Source organism: Vulpes lagopus, chromosome 7 (genome assembly GCF_018345385.1).
Source record: "Vulpes lagopus strain Blue_001 chromosome 7, ASM1834538v1, whole genome shotgun sequence".
NCBI lineage: Eukaryota > Metazoa > Chordata > Mammalia > Carnivora > Canidae > Vulpes > Vulpes lagopus.
The window spans coordinates 63,651,023-63,668,060 of record NC_054830.1 but is presented as its reverse complement, the minus strand read 5'-3'; the positions used below and the strand labels follow the sequence as shown (position 1 = coordinate 63,668,060).

At 46.6% G+C, this 17,038-nt stretch overlaps 1 protein-coding gene across 5 annotated transcripts in view; it reads right to left on the bottom strand.

Annotated features, from left to right (window-relative positions):
* TNC (tenascin C) overlaps nucleotides 1-17,038 on the bottom strand; it is a 91,632-nt gene that overhangs the window by 26,278 nt on the left and 48,316 nt on the right. For 2 of the 5 annotated variants that reach the window (XM_041762609.1, XM_041762610.1), the window contains exons 11-15: nucleotides 13,921-14,193; nucleotides 13,084-13,356; nucleotides 12,206-12,478; nucleotides 9,364-9,636; nucleotides 6,798-7,070 (exon numbers count right to left, since the gene is read on the bottom strand). In XM_041762609.1, the coding sequence (XP_041618543.1) occupies nucleotides 6,798-7,070; nucleotides 9,364-9,636; nucleotides 12,206-12,478; nucleotides 13,084-13,356; nucleotides 13,921-14,193 (1,365 nt within the window). Of the gene's footprint in view, nucleotides 1-2,712; nucleotides 2,989-5,398; nucleotides 5,672-6,797; nucleotides 7,071-9,363; nucleotides 9,637-12,205; nucleotides 12,479-13,083; nucleotides 13,357-13,920; nucleotides 14,194-17,038 lie in introns of all 5 variants that reach the window. The other 3 variants (XM_041762606.1, XM_041762607.1, XM_041762611.1) reach the window with 3 other exon arrangements.

The following is a 17,038-nucleotide window of genomic DNA, read 5'->3' as shown; positions in this document are numbered from 1 at the left end:
TCATGCTTGTGACCCAGTATGGAATATTAGGACTCGTTGATTCTTTTGCTGTTTGTTTTCCTGGATAAAGTCAGGAGATAAAGACAAGTCTGGATCTTTAGTAACTTCTGATGTCATCTGTTCATTCATTCACCAAACATGTGTCCCGGGCACTCGTATTTCTTAGGTGCCAAGGGGTTTTCAATCGCTGAGATTTCCCAAAGGACTGAGCTCATTATCAGCTAAGTTTCTAAGTTCCAGCACTTTCCAATTGACAAGGCTTCAGGTCCATTCTCCTATTGAAGCCTCACAATGACGCTGTGAAGTAGATATTGCTACCTGTCCCTTCACCCCCATGACATCAAAGGAAACGGAGGTCAAGGACTTATCCAGGATCATATATCTACTGGATGGCTAAGCTGGCCTCCCACCCAGCTATCTGATTCCAAGCTCAATGCTCTTTCCACAACCTAAGCCAATGTCTAATTGGTCAGCCCCATCAGGGCTGGCAGGTCTGGAGGCGTAAGAAGGATCGATGAAGAAGGTCCAGCGACTCCCCTCTAGCAAAACAAAATGTGATATCGATGAATGTGTTTTTCATTTTAGGGGGCATGGGCCTGGGCATTCCATGACCAAGGCTGCTTCAGCTCCACCTCATTTAGAGGCACCTGCTCCATTGCTTCTAAATAGAAACTTTCAAAGAGATAAATGATCTTACACTAATCCCCAGAGTCTAACCCATGGAATGTAAAGACAAATGTTTAAAAAAAGAAGATTTTGGTGACTGAATGAACAAGTGAATGAATGCCCTCAGCCCTGCTTTCATCTGAAGCAGAGATTTAAATTTTGTTGTGGCTTGGACTTCCTATACATATTTAACACACTTTACATTTGTTTTGAGGATTTTTTTTTTTACCTTGTAAAGATCTCCTAAAAATCATAACTCTATAAAGGCAGTGATGAAATTGCATACACTGTGCAAACAGACTTCTTTGTCTGCAAGACAAAGGTCTCAAGTTCTGTTGCTGAGTTTTGTTTAGATAAATGGCGCCTCTTGATAGCTAGCCTCTTTGCACCTCCACCCCATCAAAGCAGCAGGTTCCAAAAAAAAAAAAAAAGGAGGGTGTTCGGGCTAATTAGTCAATTAAGGCTTTATTTATAGTCATTCATGTTCAGCCTTTTTGTTTTTTTCTTTTTAAAAAAATATGCTTATTTTAAGACTCAGGGTCTTTTCACTTCAAGGATTAGCTGAGACAATGCTGTAACCAGATCTGGGATTCCCAAGACCAGCACTCCCAGCCTGCCTTTCATCTCTCTGTTCTGTGGGAGGTCCTGTGAGAGGGCGACAAGTAAGGGCCTGACTGACGGGATCTGTGGCTGGCCATTCCTCTCCTCCTGCTCTTCTCATTGCTTTGGGATGCAAGAGAATAGAAGTCCCCACCTCTCCCTCCCCAGCCCCGCTCAGAAAGGAGCATGTTCTGCATTTGAAGACTCCTCTGAATGACTAAATTCACAAAAGCATGGAACAGAAAAAACAACCACTTTTTGATCTCACATTAAAACACGTCCGTCCTCTGTTCTCTTAAAAAAATAAGAAGTCACGATTTCATAACAGTAGTTGCCAGGTTTCTATCTAGGCTTGTTGCTTATTTTTAAGAACACCACTCCCTTCCTATTGCTAGGAAATAGAGCCCAGCAAGACGCCTGCTGGATGCCAGGCAGGTAAATTCCATCATAAGCATTTAATTCCTGAGACAAGGGCTGCTGGAATCAGCTGTGGGTGTCCCTTCTTCATTCATAAGGAAATTGGAATTCAGGGCAGTTAAGCACCAGCCAAGGTTATGCAGCTAAAGAAAGATGTGGGAGAAAATGAGAAACCACTCAGGCCTGATTTCAAGACCCTCATGCTTCGAGGTCATCACAGCCGCAGTCAATTAAATATTTAATTGAAAGTATTAACAAGTCTTATTGGCAGCAATTTAGATGCTGGGAGAGGCCTGGTTTAATGTAACAATCAGAAGGCAAAGCCGGTCTCCTGAAAATTATCATTAGTGGAAAGCAAGAGACTTCTAAATATTTGTCAGGCCTAGAGATTTGGTAAATCAACACCGTTCGCAGTCTTTGCCATTGATTTGGGATAATCTCAGGCAAGAAAATGGAAAGCCATATCTTTTTGTAATTCTTATGTAATTCAAAGAGAGGTTAGAGGTCAAGTTCAATAAATGGGTAAGCTTTAATTAAGTTTGGATTTGTCTGCTATCCCAGGTCAAACCTTCAGTAATCTGTTGTAGGTGTTGATTTAGGACAAAGTTTTTTTTTTTTTTTTTTTTTAAGCAAAAGGTAAATTATTGCATTTCTGGGGCAGGTGGTTTATGAACTGCCTTACATAACCTGATTTATGGACAAAATTCCTGCTCTTGGCTGTTACTAACTTAGAACTCATTCTTCAGCCAGAATCACTAAAATATGGATCAGCCCATATAGCTAGGCAGGGAAATCCCTGGAAGCTTTATAGAACTGTCAAGTACATGGTCTCCATTTCTCACAAATGGCTGCAAAATACCCCTTTTTGCAATAGGATCTGCTCTCTCTTCACTTAAACGTTTACATTGGGAGTGAAGACTGTATTTGGTGCCGTTTCCCTTTAGAAGGCCTGTCACATTTCCCTTCCCCGTCCCCCATCTCAGAATTCTAAGCGGACAAGTGGACAAGCAAGAACCTCTGAATGAGTACCTGTCACGACAAAGGCAGTGAGGGGTCTGGTGGGGTCCCCAGCCCAGGTGGTCCCTGCCACACTAACGTCATAGCCAGTGTTCTCCACCAAGCCCGTGATGTGAGCGTGCTGTGTGTCTCCTGAGACCGTGAATTGCTGGGGCTCATACAGCGAGTGAGAATCGCTAACATTGACAACAATCTTTGCAAAAGGCCCGGCTCGAGTGGTCCAGGACACGTTGAAGCTGTCGGGAGTAATATTGCTAAGGATTAGCGTGCCCAACTGTGGCTCTGGCTCTGAAGGGAAAGGGGCATGGGTAAGAGAGAAAGAGAGAGACATTATTAGAGGAACCAGTGGGTTTTTCCAGAATGTAGCCATAGGACATGAAAGTGCCAATCCCTCCAAATATTTTCAGAAAGCTCGTATATTAGGCTGTGGCTACACTTGCATTGACCAAAATGCTAGAGAATACATTGATTTCCCTGTAGACATCGATGTACATTCCTTGTAAGTATAGACATGGCCATTTGCTGGCCATGTGTGAAGAAAATTAGAATGGGAGACAGGAATAATACAGAATATTAAGGGTGCATTTCTAACGTTTGCAGTGGGGCACTACGTGCTCTAAGAAAAATAGCTTTATAGTGAAGTATTTGTGGATATTCCATCTCGCTCTAGAGATTCACAAAGCACGTTAGCATTTTATAGCCTCTGAAATGCTGGTTCTGTAAAGAAACTTACTGAATTTTGTGTAGCCCAGAATTTCACAGACTTACTGATCAATGGATACTCTCCCTGAGAAATATTCTTTGAACATCTCAAGGAGCTGAGCACATCTTAGAAAATGCTACTTTGAAGTTTCCTTATTTAGTCTTCTTTGGATCTATTTGGATTGTACAAATTAAAGGCTAATACCCGCACAAGAGAAATTCTCCACAGTGTTTAGGAATCTGAAGGTCTCCTATATACCTTGGGGAAATCTGCATCCTACCCGAGATACTGTAAAGTAAAATGGCTTTCATGAATTTCCTCACGAATACAAAGTGAAAAGAAAGTTTAATTAGGTGTTGCATTTTCTGACTAGAAAATCCACTTACTGGATAATTTGCAAAGACAGCTGGCTCCCCTGGGGGTTAAGTTCCCCTTGTGCCTTAAAGACTGGGAGATCAGGGATGAAGGCAACTCATTTTTGACGTAGGAGGCCTGGGCTGCTAATTTCAACCAGGATGCGGACCGTCAGGCCTCCTCAATGCTCATTTATCAAGTAATATTAATATCAAAATAAGTTCAACTCAAACTGTATTTTAGAAAGAGGCGGCAGTCCTGGGAGGGTTGAGGTACCAGGGTCGGCATTTAGTGTTAGGAAGAGAAAGACTTTTCCTTCTAAGGATTTAGGAGTCGTTTGGCTGCAGCTCCAGGATTAAGAGGAAAGAAGGGACTCACTTGGAGAAACTCTAACTGGACCATCGCACAGCATAACTTGATGCCATGAAGTCTCCAAGGGCAAAAAAGGTTCTGGCTCAGAAGCAGAAGATAGCTGTAGGTAATGGCACACAATCTCCTACTTAGCAATTAGTTTGAGAAGCTAATGATGCTCTAATTTTTAGCCACAACGTTGGCAAATTACTTCAACCACACCAAATAGGCCTCTGTTTGCTCTTTCCCTGCATTTGGCCGTGGAAGCAATCTCTCCGTGTAAGGATGTGTGTTAGGACCCTTCTCATGCGAACAGACAGGGACTGGCAGTGGCAACGCATTCACCATGCAGAGTAATACCTAGGTTTTCATGACCAGCCTGGCCTCCAGCTGTCTCCCAGAGGGTACAACCAAGCTGGAAAGCGAGGTGCAAGAGGAACCCCAAAGAAAGAGAGAGAAGGAAGTTATGGTCAGTGTTCCATGCAAGCTGGGACATCTTTCTCTCACTATTTCTAACCCTTCAAAACATGCCATCTGCTTCCTGGGAACAACAGATTTAATTTAATGCTCTGAACGTTCACCACATGCACCAAGATTTGGACAAGATGACAGATGAAGGCAAGACTGACACTTTGTGACGGATGTCAGTAGATGACAAGGCATGCTTGACAGGGGAAAGGTCAAAAGAGAAGAGTCTGTTTGTATGGAAGACAAGCAAATAAAAGTCTTAAGAACAAGGTGAGACCCCTGGGTCCTCTCACGTGGTTCCGAGAGCGTGCGTTAGGGTCTTTTCTCTGCATGCTCCTGGCTTTTTAGAGTCTCGGGGGGAGAGAAAGAGGATGTAGACCATTCTGATCAGAGAACCAAAACTGGCATGCACGCACCTCTTTGAACATGACACAGGCGACCTTTGATTAGACCACAAGCAGATGATAACGGGTGGAACTGGAAACGATTATTCAAGATCAGATGGAAGGAGGGTTTAGAAATTCAACCAAAGCAAGTCAGGTTAACTATACAAACAAACAGAGCAGCTCCAGATGTGAGTGCCTATTTAGGAAAAAAAGAGGTTGACATTGAAGTTCCTTAATTTGGGGTGAGGGTTTTTTTGTTTGTTTGTTTGTTTGTTTTAAAGCTCTGATTTGGGTGGCCCTATCACATTGGAGAAAGATATGGAAGGAAAGGAGGATGGAAAACGGGTAGCAAGTGTTCTTTGTTTTTTGTTTTCTTTAAATGCTCCTCAGAAGAAGTTCAATGGAGACTTCCAGAAGAAGCCATCATGGGAAATACCTGTGGTTGCCTGGACCGTCAGAGTCTGAGCAGGGTGCCCGCCAATCAGCCCATGAAGGTGGGCAGTGTAATTAGAAGAAGCTTTGAGGTTGGTGATGACAGAGCTGCGAGCCGCTGCAGGCACAGAACGCACCACCGTCTCCTGGCGGTGGACGGAATTCCTAACTTCTATAAGAAAGCTATCAAAGGTAGCCTCCTGGGCTTTCCACGAGAGGGACACACTGGCCCAGGTCACATTCGAGACAGTGAGGTGGCTAAGGAGAGGTTCGGCTACTAAAGCAAGCAGAAAAAAAAAATATGAAAGCGTGTCAGTTTAAAATACGGTCACAGAGTCAAAAAAACCAAAACATGTAAGACTAAATCCATAAAGTTTCAGACTTCACCCTTTGGAAAAGGCACTGGTCCTTGGTGGAAACCCAGTTCAAGCCATGAGAAACAAATGGTTTGGGGTTGGGTGGGTTTTTTTCTCCCTCTGGTTTGGGTGTACTTGAATCTGGGGAGGACGACAGCTCGACCACCCCGCTGGCCCTCTGTAATCTCACATACAATGGGGACAGACCCTCCCTGGGCCATGGGTGACTTAAGTGATAGATGAAGCTATGATGTCAACCCTTTTCTTGGATTCACTGTCCAGAACATTCTAGGGATGCTACTTTGAATGGATAACCTTCTCCTTTCTGAATTCAGATAGAGAGTTCTCTTTTGCTGCAAGCCAGGGAGCGGCTCGGGCAGCATGTGTACCACACATACTACAAATTTCAGGAAGAGCAGCTTTTGACCACTTCTGTTTTTGACCACCATTTGCTCCTCTTGGGGGCAAGACAGCATGCTCAGATCTTTGCTCCTAGAGGTCGCAGTGGCACCGGGTCGTTCTGGATGGCACAGATTACTTGTGCACCCATCTGATTAGAAATCTGCTCTTAAAAAAAAAAAATTTTCCCAGTTGAAAAAAAAAATTAAGAGCACCAACACAATCTCATTAAATCTTTGGGATACTTGGGTAGCAGGAGGCCGAAGACACTAGGATAACACAAAATAAAATTTTTAAGACCTCTTTGATGGAGACACCTTTCCAAGTCAAGGGCAACTCTGGCTTTTTAGGTACAGAAGGGCAAAATCCTTTTCTCCAGATTCCATATGGCAATCGGAACCAGACTACGTTTAGTGCCGCGCATGTGCTAGGTCAGTGGTAGAGCAGACAAGGGGCTTCGTGGAAATCCACCATTTGGGCTGCTGTTGGAAAAGAGTTATGTTAAGTGGTGCTCCAGCCTAGCGTCCTGGAGGAGTTACGTGCGCTAGGGCTTGTGCTCCAGTGGGCGAGAAGGAGCAGCTTCACCTTGCAAAGAAGACTCTGCAGACCTAGAGAGAGGGTATCAGACATGGGAGGAAGCAGATGTACCTGTGGTGGCCGTGGCACTGATGATTTTGGTCCGGATGCTGGGAGCGAGCCCCGAGAGGTAGATAACAAAATGATTATTAGGGTGTAGCCCTGAGATGTGGGCAGTTCGTTCAGTGCCAGAGATATTGTATTCCATCGTCTCCAAAAACCTATTGGAATCAACAATTTCAATGGTAAAGGTCTCGAAGGCCCCATCGGTGGCTGTCCAGGAGAGATTGAAGCTCTCAGGGGTTATGTCAGAAACAGTTAAGTTTCCCACTTCAGGTCCTGTGGCTGAGAAGGGGGAAAGGGGGGAGGAGAGAAGACAAAATGAATCGAGGGTTAATTATTTGGCTCGTGTTTTAGGACGGAGGCTGTTAATAGAACGGCGGCTGGGTAAAAGGATCGGCTAGTTCAGGGTTATGGGGAAATGCAGCGGGTGTTAGCTGTCGGTGCCGAGGGGAGAGAGAAAGGGGACTGGTCAACAGGAGAAGACACAGAGGCAGGTGGGGGCAGCTGGACTGCCCTGCTCTGGAGCTGCTGCTGAGATCCTGCATGTGAGAAGCCACGTAGCGGAGGCCAGCAGGGACCGTGGGGCCTGCGCTCATGCTCCCCCCACTGCAGGGCTGCTGGCCGTCTGTCATGAGGTAAAGGAGTGCTGGAAGCTTCCAGTCTCTGCCCTTGGGAGACCAGTTACTCAGCTCCCTCCTAGGGGCATCCTTCGCTTTGGGGGAGCTCCCATCTATTTAAATGAACACTGAGTGATTCTGATGCCATTACTCCCCCCCAAGGTGGTACCTTGAGGCTTCTGATTTCGTGACTTGAAGGGAACTGGCAACTTGTCAGTACGGTTCTTGGGATTGTCTCCGTCCTCCTGACAGCAGCCAGCTGTTTTCATACTCTGCTAGAATAGCCCGTCCTCTCCTAACTGCCTCTGCGCGGGCCAAGAGAGCTACTGCTACCGCGTTGCCAGCCAGGGGAGCCGAGCCGAGGCCAGGCATTCAGGGCCTCCTCCTCGGCCAAGAAGTAGCATTTCGTCCGGGAGACAGTCCTACCAGTGCTTTTCCACGCAACAGGAATCAAACAGGCAGAGGGCGGGCAGAAGCGGGGTGCGAGGAGCTAGTACTGCTTCTCCAGCAGGGAAGGAGAAGGCGTCCCATCCCAACAGACGTGGTGAGACATACATCAGAGGGGATTACGGCTTCCTCCCCCCATTCCAATTCCTCACAAACAAGCATGCTGCTCTCATTAAAAAGAAACAGAACAAAACTGGACACACACATAAAAGGGCACCCAAACCGCAGGATCTGCAGGAAGGATCAGAAATGGCAGGTGATTTCTCTTGCCTTCTGGGAAGAGATGACTTATGGATGTCAGATCCAAGAGCCCTGGGTCCACCCTGGGCAGCCTCAGCTGCAATTTCTGGGCATTTCAAGGTCATCATCCACACAGTGGCTGTCTGTATAGTGCTTGTCTCAGCGAGGATTATTGAAATGATTGAGGCTAAAGTGCAGAGCTCTGCTTTTGCTAGAATCCAGGAGGTTGTATCAGTTTGCATGGCAGTTTTGTTGTAATAATTATCTAAAAAATGGGGCAGGCGTATGCAGACCCAAACAGGACAACCTCTGCTGAGCTTCAGGCCAGTGAGGGCACGTGGGAAGGCGAACAATGGAACACGGTGCTGGGGGACGCTGCTCACTGAGCAGGCTCCTGGGGAGCACGGAAGGCCCTGCCACTGGGTGAGTGCAGTTCGCCGCACCCTCCTGGGCCAGCGCTGGGAGGGCGCCGCGCAAGGCCAACACTCCAGGGAGCAGCTCTTGATTAAAAGAGCAAAAAGGGCATCAGATCTTTGACATTCATAGTCTGGGACATTCCTTGTTTCAAATGCTGCTGTGTGGACGTCTCCTAATGAATGGCTTTTTCTTTGGTACCGTCTCCAGTCATAATTGTGTGATTTTTCCCCCCCTTTTTGGTCTAGCTATTTGCTAATTTGGTGTTCTCTAACAATGACTCAGTATCTGAGAGAATTGCCCAGAGGTGGGTAATTCAGTTCTCTTATTATACTCAGTGCATTTTAAAGAAACATTTAAATTAAAACATTTCTTTTAAATGCAAGAATCACGGCGCCCATACCCTGGAGGGATTTGGGATGGTAAAGCACCCGGTTCCAACTAGCAGAAAGACTCTACAGTAAATCATCCGTGCTCTACCCGAACTCACACGTGGCCAGGGGTGGCTTTTAGCTATAGTGCAGCACTGGAGAGGAGAATGAAAACCACCAGGCTGTCTCCTGAAACAGAAAGCCAACATTCAAAAAGAGAGGGAGTGGGATGATGAGGCATGAAAGTCTGGGAGAGGCTGGAAGCTGGAAGTCAGAGAAGGCAACGTCTCTATCGTTCATTCTGGAAATGGCAGAGGCTTGTAGACCACAGCACAACTCACAAGGACGTCCCCGAGCATGCACAGCCAGCCACTAGGAGGCAAGAGGGAAGGGCCCAGACGCGGAGGGAAGCTGATTTTCTGCCCAGTCTCTTAGAGAGGAAGCAGGGGGACCTGGGGAGGGCGTGGACAGTGGGGAGGAAGGTACCTGTGGAGGCCTCGGCAGAGAGCACCGGTGTTCTATAGCCCTGGATCACCCCGTAGATGGTGACTCTGTAAGGGGTGGCGGCCTTGAGGCCTGGGACCTCCACGGCCCGCAGGCTGCCTGGCACCGTGAGGTTCTGAGGTGCCTCCACCAGGTTGGCCTCCTGCACCTGAATGACAAAGTGCTCATAGGCCAGGTCAGCTGCGGTCCAGTTGAGTCTGAGGCCGTCCCAGCCAACCTCGGTCACGGCTAAGTCTCCTAGCTGGGGGAGCTCCTCTGAAGAAGGACAGAGAGGTATTTGTCAGTTCTGCAAACCAGAAAAGGAGGAAACCAAACGTCCCCTAGCCCAGCTCTAGGGAAGAGAGAGAGAAAGAGAGAGAGGCATGAGCATTTTCCTGGGCAAGTGTGGTCATTTGCAGTCTCTGGGCATTTCTTTACAACTTGGACTGCCATAACCTAGCCACAGCTTTCTTCAGGAGTTGAAAATGGCCAGTAAGGGGGAAGATCCTTGGGGTTCATCCTTTAGAAGGCAATGCCATCCGAACCACTGCACAACCCACAAGAGGTGTCTGGGCATGTGTGGCCAGAAGCTAAAAGGCAGTTGGAAAGGTGGGATTGTGGGCCAGGGAAAGGGGGGATAGTAGGTCAGAGAAAGGGGGGTAGGGATGCTAAAAGTACAGGCTTTGCAGGCAGCTGGGCTGCGGTTGGAATTCCACCAATGAGACATCAGCTGGGTAGCCTTGGGCCTGTCACCCAGCTCATCCCTGAGTCTCTCTCCCCTCACCTACAAAGAGAGCGGATAGTGCCCTATTACTGGACCATGTGATGGCTAAATCCCGTTTATAAAGCCCTGAGTGTCGTACCTGACCCACACGGAGTGCTTAGTAAGCGGCAGCCCAACAGATACATCATTATTTAGATGCGTCTCCCTGGCACGTCTCAGCCATTGGAGACAATGACCTGCCTCATTTCATGGCTCCACGTGGGAGACATGGTCTGCCTGCTGGCCACCTGCTATCTGACTGGCTTTATAAAGTGTGTGCGGTCTCAGTCGGGCAAATGTGATGTTTTATCTCTGGACTTTGCTCGGCTTTCAGGGATCAAACGTTCTGTACTGGATTCTTGGCTCGGTTCGTTCCCTCCTACCTTCTGTGAGTACTTTGTGCCTGAATGAAGAACGGCTGTATCATGAAGCAAAGCCATTTGTGCAAAATGAGGGGCCTACTTTTAATTAAAAGTGATTATGTTTTGCTCGGTAAATGGTGCAGAACAGGGCCCACTATTTATCTCTCTACTGCGTAGGAAGGAAATTTAATGTAGTTCTTATTGCTGATTTAGAAAGTCTGGATTCGGAACGTGGCAAAGCCCACTGTTTAGCGGCATACCTCTCAGGATTAAGTGCAATCTCTCAGACTCTTTTTTAAAGGCTGCAGTGGCCATGGATTCAAAGTTAGAAAAGAAAATACCTGTAGGGATTTCAGCCAAAAAAAAAAAAAAAAGGTGCACCCGAGGTACTTATTCTCAGGTATTTCAGGATTCGGAGGACTGCGAGAGTCTGAGCAAACTCAGCCTAGTGGAGGGGCCGTATTCAGGGCCCCATATTCAGGGGCCGTATTCAGACTGCACCACGTCATCATGGTGCTTTTGTAGGAAAGCATCAATGCAGGAAGTCCCCTCTGCCTCCCTACCTCACCGAGGAGAGCTGCCACTTATCTGTCACGTAGTAGGGTTCCTTGTAAGATTTCCATGTGCAAAAGGAGTTCTATTGCTAAAAACAAAAGTTTACACACTACAGATAGAGACCGTTAGCACCCTGTATCCAAATCGCTCGTGCCTCAAAAGCCCATTTTGCTCATTTGGTTTGAAGGCCTTACAAGCAGCACAGGACAATATAACCTGGCCAGCTTAGGTGGATTGCGATATCACCTTTCTTATTTTTTTGGAATTGTGTGTAGCTTCTAGCAAGGACCAAATTTATATGGTATATGTGAACAAGAAGAACAACTTATTTGAATTAGGTTATTTGGGTGCTATTATCAAACCACGGGATGTATGGAGAAAGGCACGGATGGAGGGTCCAGCATAAAAACTCTATTACCAGAAATCTGGCCCATTTGCCCCTTTTAAGGCTGTTTCTAAAAACCTCATGAACAGCACAGAGTTTCCTATAACAGATGGAACAGCATATTTCCAGGGGACAAATTGGGATAAATTGTTTTTCCTCCCCAAACTGAATGAAAAACATTGAAGTCAAGTGTGGCTGTTCTTTCTTGGAAATCTGCCGTGAGTGTCTGTTAAGGAGAGAGAGAGAGAGACTCGGACGGTTTCAGCCAAAGATGGCTAGATGGTTTCAAAGTTTATCCCATGGAGATATGACTACAAGTTGGACGGCAGTCAATGACTCTGAGGCCACTAATGATAAGATTTCTCTAGAAAGTTCTGACCTTATTCCTGTGCCACAGCGCTACTGTGTCTGCTATTTTCATTATGATACGCTGGCTCTCTGATAGATTTAGCTCTTTGCTGTGCAGTATTTACCGTAGTATGGGACCTTTGCTAAGCACCTCCGGCTATTGTTCCATTCACTACTCAGGAGGATGTTCTGAGGTAGGCCATTATCTCCGATTTGAAGGTGAGAAGAGAAGGCTCAGCAATGTCAAATGATAGACCCAGGAACATCCAGCCAGCAACGTGGAATTCCAACCCAGACCTCCCTGAGTTAGAACCTGCGTTCATGCTGCCCATCAGGAACATCGGGATAAAATTCTGATGCACGGGGAATGTTCTCTATTCCAAAGAGAGGTTGGCTCAGTCATGTCCCTGGTGTGGGAGGAGGGTCCTATACCTGTGATGGCCTCCGCCACAAGGGGTCGAGTGCTGTGGCCCCCCACCTCGCCGTGCAGAGTGACGGTGTAAGGGGTCCCGGGCCTGAGGCCTGGGATTTCCACAGAGCGCAGGTTGCCAGGAACCGTAAGACTGTGAGCTTCCTTGGCCTGGTCAGCCTCCTGGATCTCAATGACAAACTGCTCATAGAACCCATCGGGGGCGGTCCAGTCCAGAGTGAGGCCATCCCAGCGAACCTCAGGCACTGTGAGGTTTCCCAGATCTGGAACCTCCTCTGCATGAGGACACAGAGTTGCTGAGTTACTAAAAAAGGTAATTGCATGCTGGGATTCAGGTAAGATGACGCCCTGGCTGAGGTTGGGATGAGTTGTCTGGTTAGTGTTGATTACAGATGCATGATTTACAGCAGGTGCCGAGCACACTCTAATTGCTGGCACTAAAGCCAGGGTTTTTCTCTTCTGTCTCCGGGAATGAAAGATAGTTCTAGGAATTGTTCATAACTTCCATTCTTAACGTATAAATGGGGCTTTGGGGAATCTTTTAGTGTGTTCTTAAAATGAGCTCAGACCAATTTTTTTTTTCCACTTGCAAATTGTGCTTTCCAATTCCTTAGCTATTATGACTGAATCTTGCTTTGAAAGAAAAGTCAACTCTCACTTTTGTAAGGGAAGAGTAGGTGGAATTTTCCATGGAATTGGCTACCATGCTAGACTAGGACTTGGCCAAATAAGGGATATGACATTTGGATGGAAGTGGGGATGATTCACTGGTGTTCCCCAAAGTGGCGGGGCCTAAGCCCAGCTTGCAGCAGGAAGAGCTCTGATCCCTCCTGAGCAGAGAAATGGGGAGGAGGAGAATTAATGAACTAGTCTAGAGTACCTGTCAAGACTTCAACAGAGAGAGGAGTCGTGCTGAAGTCCCGTGTGAGCCCACGGATGGTGACGCTATAATGAGTGGCTGCTTTGAGCCCAGGCAGGTCCACGGACCTCAGTCCTCCAGGGACCGTGAGGTTCTGGGCTGCCTCTACCGAGTCAGTCTCCTGCACCTGAATGAAAAACTGTTCATAGGCCCCTTCCGGAGCGGTCCAGTTGAGTTTGAGGGCGTTCCAGCCCACCTCGGACACCATGACCTCTCCCAACTTGGGAGTTTCCCCTGGAGAAGGACAAAGAACTAGTTTAATGATCAAACCACACAGCAGGATCCAGGGGACCTTTACGACAAGAATAGCTTTACATTACTTAGAAATACAAGACTTTCATTAGAGAGACAGGTATCATGCAGCTTCCTGAATTTGAGAAATAGAGCAAAGAGCATGACGTCTAGAAAAATATTTGTTATCTTATTAAAGAATTGCCCCAACCTTCAGTGGGCAGGGAGCTTAATTATGGGATTTTTTTCTCCCTTTTAAATATAATGCCTTCACATCCCTTACCAGTAGGGAGTCTGGCTATGAAGGTAAAGATGCCCGCCCCTGGGGCTGCGTGTATAGTCCCCAGGCAGGACTCTGCACAACCCCGAAGGGTATGGTTCACATGGGGTGCAGAGTCAAAGGTGCCCCTGGAGTCGTAGAGCCTGGTAGCTCCCCTTTATTAGACACCGCAGCACGCTATAGCTTGGGGCAGAGCAAGTCCATTGAACAGTGAGTTGTGTCTGATGATCCGTGGGTAGTTTCCTGTTAGGAAAAACAGAAGCTAGAGACAGAAGGGTGAGAGGTACCTGTGGAGGCCTCGGCAGAGAGCACCGGTGTTCTATAGCCCCGGATCACCCCGTAGATGGTGACTCTGTAAGGGGTGGCGGCCTTGAGGCCCGGGACCTCCAGGGCCCGCAGGCTGCCCGGCACCGTGAGGTTCTGAGGTGCCTCCATCGTGTCGGCCTCCTGCACCTGAATGACAAAGTGCTCATAGGCCTGGTCAGCTGCGGTCCAGTTGAGTCTGAGGCCGTCCCAGCCAGCCTCGGTCACGGTGAGGTTTTCCAGTTCAGGGGCATGGTCTGAATAATGACAGAGATGGGTCAGTTAAACCAGGCCTCAAATCCTTTTCCTGCTGGGAACCCCAAAACGGCAAACCCACCGCCAATGCTGAAAGGCCTGCGGTGGGGGCCGGGGCGGGTCGAGCACCATGTTTCTCTCACTGTCACCCCTGCAGGTGTTGTCGCCATCAAAACATCAACAGAAAAATCAATATAATGCTTATTTTGCCTTGTGGCCTGTTTGGGTGTGTCTTATGGAAATGGTATTTTTCTACTGACCAGTATCCTGTGGATCTAGAAAACTCTACACATCCATGTTAGTAGTGCCCTAGGCTTTGGTTTCCATTTTGGAAAGTGTCTCTCATCCTAAGGATGAGATCATAAGGAACAGCCTTTGGCTCTTCTCAGGATTCTTGGTTTGAGCCGCTCAGCCTTCTGTATTTTGAGAAAATTGGCTCCTCTTAGATTCCCTTCCTTTTCATGCTCCCTCAGGCTCGTCTGGAAGGGCTGCTTTATAGTCTCTAAGAGCTGGGATTTCTGTCAGTCTCTGGGGCTCAGGTCAGTTTATACAAACCACTTGAGGAAGATCAGAGACCAATCAGCACAGTCTAAGTAAGGGCGTACTGAGGAAGGCGAGGAGCCTTGGCAAAACTGTCCCTCGCTGGAAAGAAAGTCTGAGGCCTGGGACGGACAGAGCTTATTAAGCTCAATTAACAGCGGAGGTGCCATCGTCATTCATCTCCTGAACATACCATGTACAGCAACAGCACACCTGTCTGACTATGCCTTCCAGGTGATCACTGGCCAGGGGCTGAGTGTAAGCGGGCTTTGCGTCCTGACCTAGGAAGAGATGGTTTTCTCTGGAAATGGATCCTGTAAACAACAGAGCAAGAACTCCCTCCAGCTCATTTAAAAGAACAAATTGTTTCTCTATTTATGCCTCCCATCGGCCGCTAGTTTCAAAAGAGCCCTACGCGTCCATTAAAGCTGGCTCCTAACCTGAAAATTGAAGCTATCCTTTCTGAAGGAAAAATGTTTCTTTTCAAGAATCTAATTCAGACTTTTCCAAGTTCTGGGGAAAGTTCTTTTTCATGTTTCATATTGACAAAGCTTGCCCGCCTTCAAATCTTGTTTGATCTGCAACAGGGGGTCTGCAAACTGTGATCTGATGGTCAAATCTGGCCTGCTGCCTACTTTGGTAATAAATTGCTAACCATAGTTTTTGTATTTTTTAATACAAAACTGTGACAAAAAGAAGATTTCATGACATATGAAAATACCAATGAAATTCAAATGTTGGTGTCATAGATAAAGTTTTATTGGAACACAGCCATGCTTGTTCACTCATGTATTGCTGATGGTTGCTTTTTGCTCTAAAAGCACCCCTGAGCAGTTGTGACAGAAACCTTCTGGCTTGAAAAGTCTAAAATACTTAATCTCTGGCCCTTTACAGGAAGTATTTGCCATACGTGATCTTGAACTACATTTTGTGGGCTCCTCATATAACCTAAATCCATGGACAAAAGCTTACCCAAAGCCCTATAGCAGTTCTTAACTACACAAACATGATCTCGAAGAGAAAGAGAGGACCCAGCATATCTCGTTTGGGGGAACGAAAGGGAGAGTCAGTCATCCTTAAACCCATTGGCCCGGTGAGGCCAAGAGCAGTGCTTCTGATATAACAGTTGCCTCTTTGACCTTGGGATTTAAGCACAACTAAAATCAGGAGTGTGTCTTTTTCAAATATTCCAGCAGTCCTCATTGAAGAGATATAAAGCAGAATAAATAAATAAATAAATAAATAATTAAAAAAAAAAAACCAGTTTAAGCAATACTTTAAGATTAAGGAGATTAATCCTTTCATCCACAAATGCCCCCTATGACTCATCCCACTTTCCTCTCTTTTTCTCCTCCTGCTGCTTGTCAGGAATGTAGCTGGCATCAACAATTTTCCCCTTTAAGTGAATGAAGCCACCGTCTTTCCTTCTCAAGTAGCTGCTTTTTAAGCTGTCTCTCTACTCCTGACATAAAACTTCATCCCCCCCCCCCCATGTGACAACAATGCCAGGGACGAGCTTGTAGGAGAGGTAAGGAGAGTTACCTAACTGGGGTAGGGAGGAGGTGATTATGGATTGTCTATGAAAGTAAAGATGGATGGAGAGAGGACAGGAGGGGATGCGCGGTGGGAAATAGCTCTTCCTGGGGAAAATGATCTTTTCTCTTCGGATTGGTATTTTTTTTGTATGCCACTGACACTATTATATGACACCCCTTGTGTCCTGGTCCATCTGTTCTTGCAGTTGACAGAGTGATTTTCACATAATGTCATGTTGCTCAGTAAATAGGAATAATCATGGTGATGATATTTCCACCAAAAAGTTTCACTGTTCTTCCACTTTTTTTTTCTTAAAGTAAATCAAGGAAGACTATCAGTTTGTCTTTAGTGAGTAGTAGTGCTGTGACTATCTCTGTAATGGGTGCTGTAATGGGTGCTCTCCACGACCTTTCACTAAACAAATGCTAGTCAGATAAGTAAAAGGTGTAACTTCAATGGGAGGGAATTGATAGATAAGTTAAAGGGAGAGAGATCATTATGAAATTAAAGGGATTGATATGAATAAAAAGGTGGGGACCAAGAAGTTTCACATAAATGCAGACTCTACATTTCAACAGCAAGTGACACGCTGGTGGCCTTACTGCCCCAAGAGCCCAGCGTTTCCGCTGTATAGTTCCACATTGCATTTCTTGGCATTTCTTTATGAAAAGGCTGTTGTCTTTTTTTTTACAGCTGTGCACTGGCATCTACCCTCTGAACAATGCCAGTGGGCCTGGGAAATCAGAATTTCGAAATCCCATTTCTATGCTC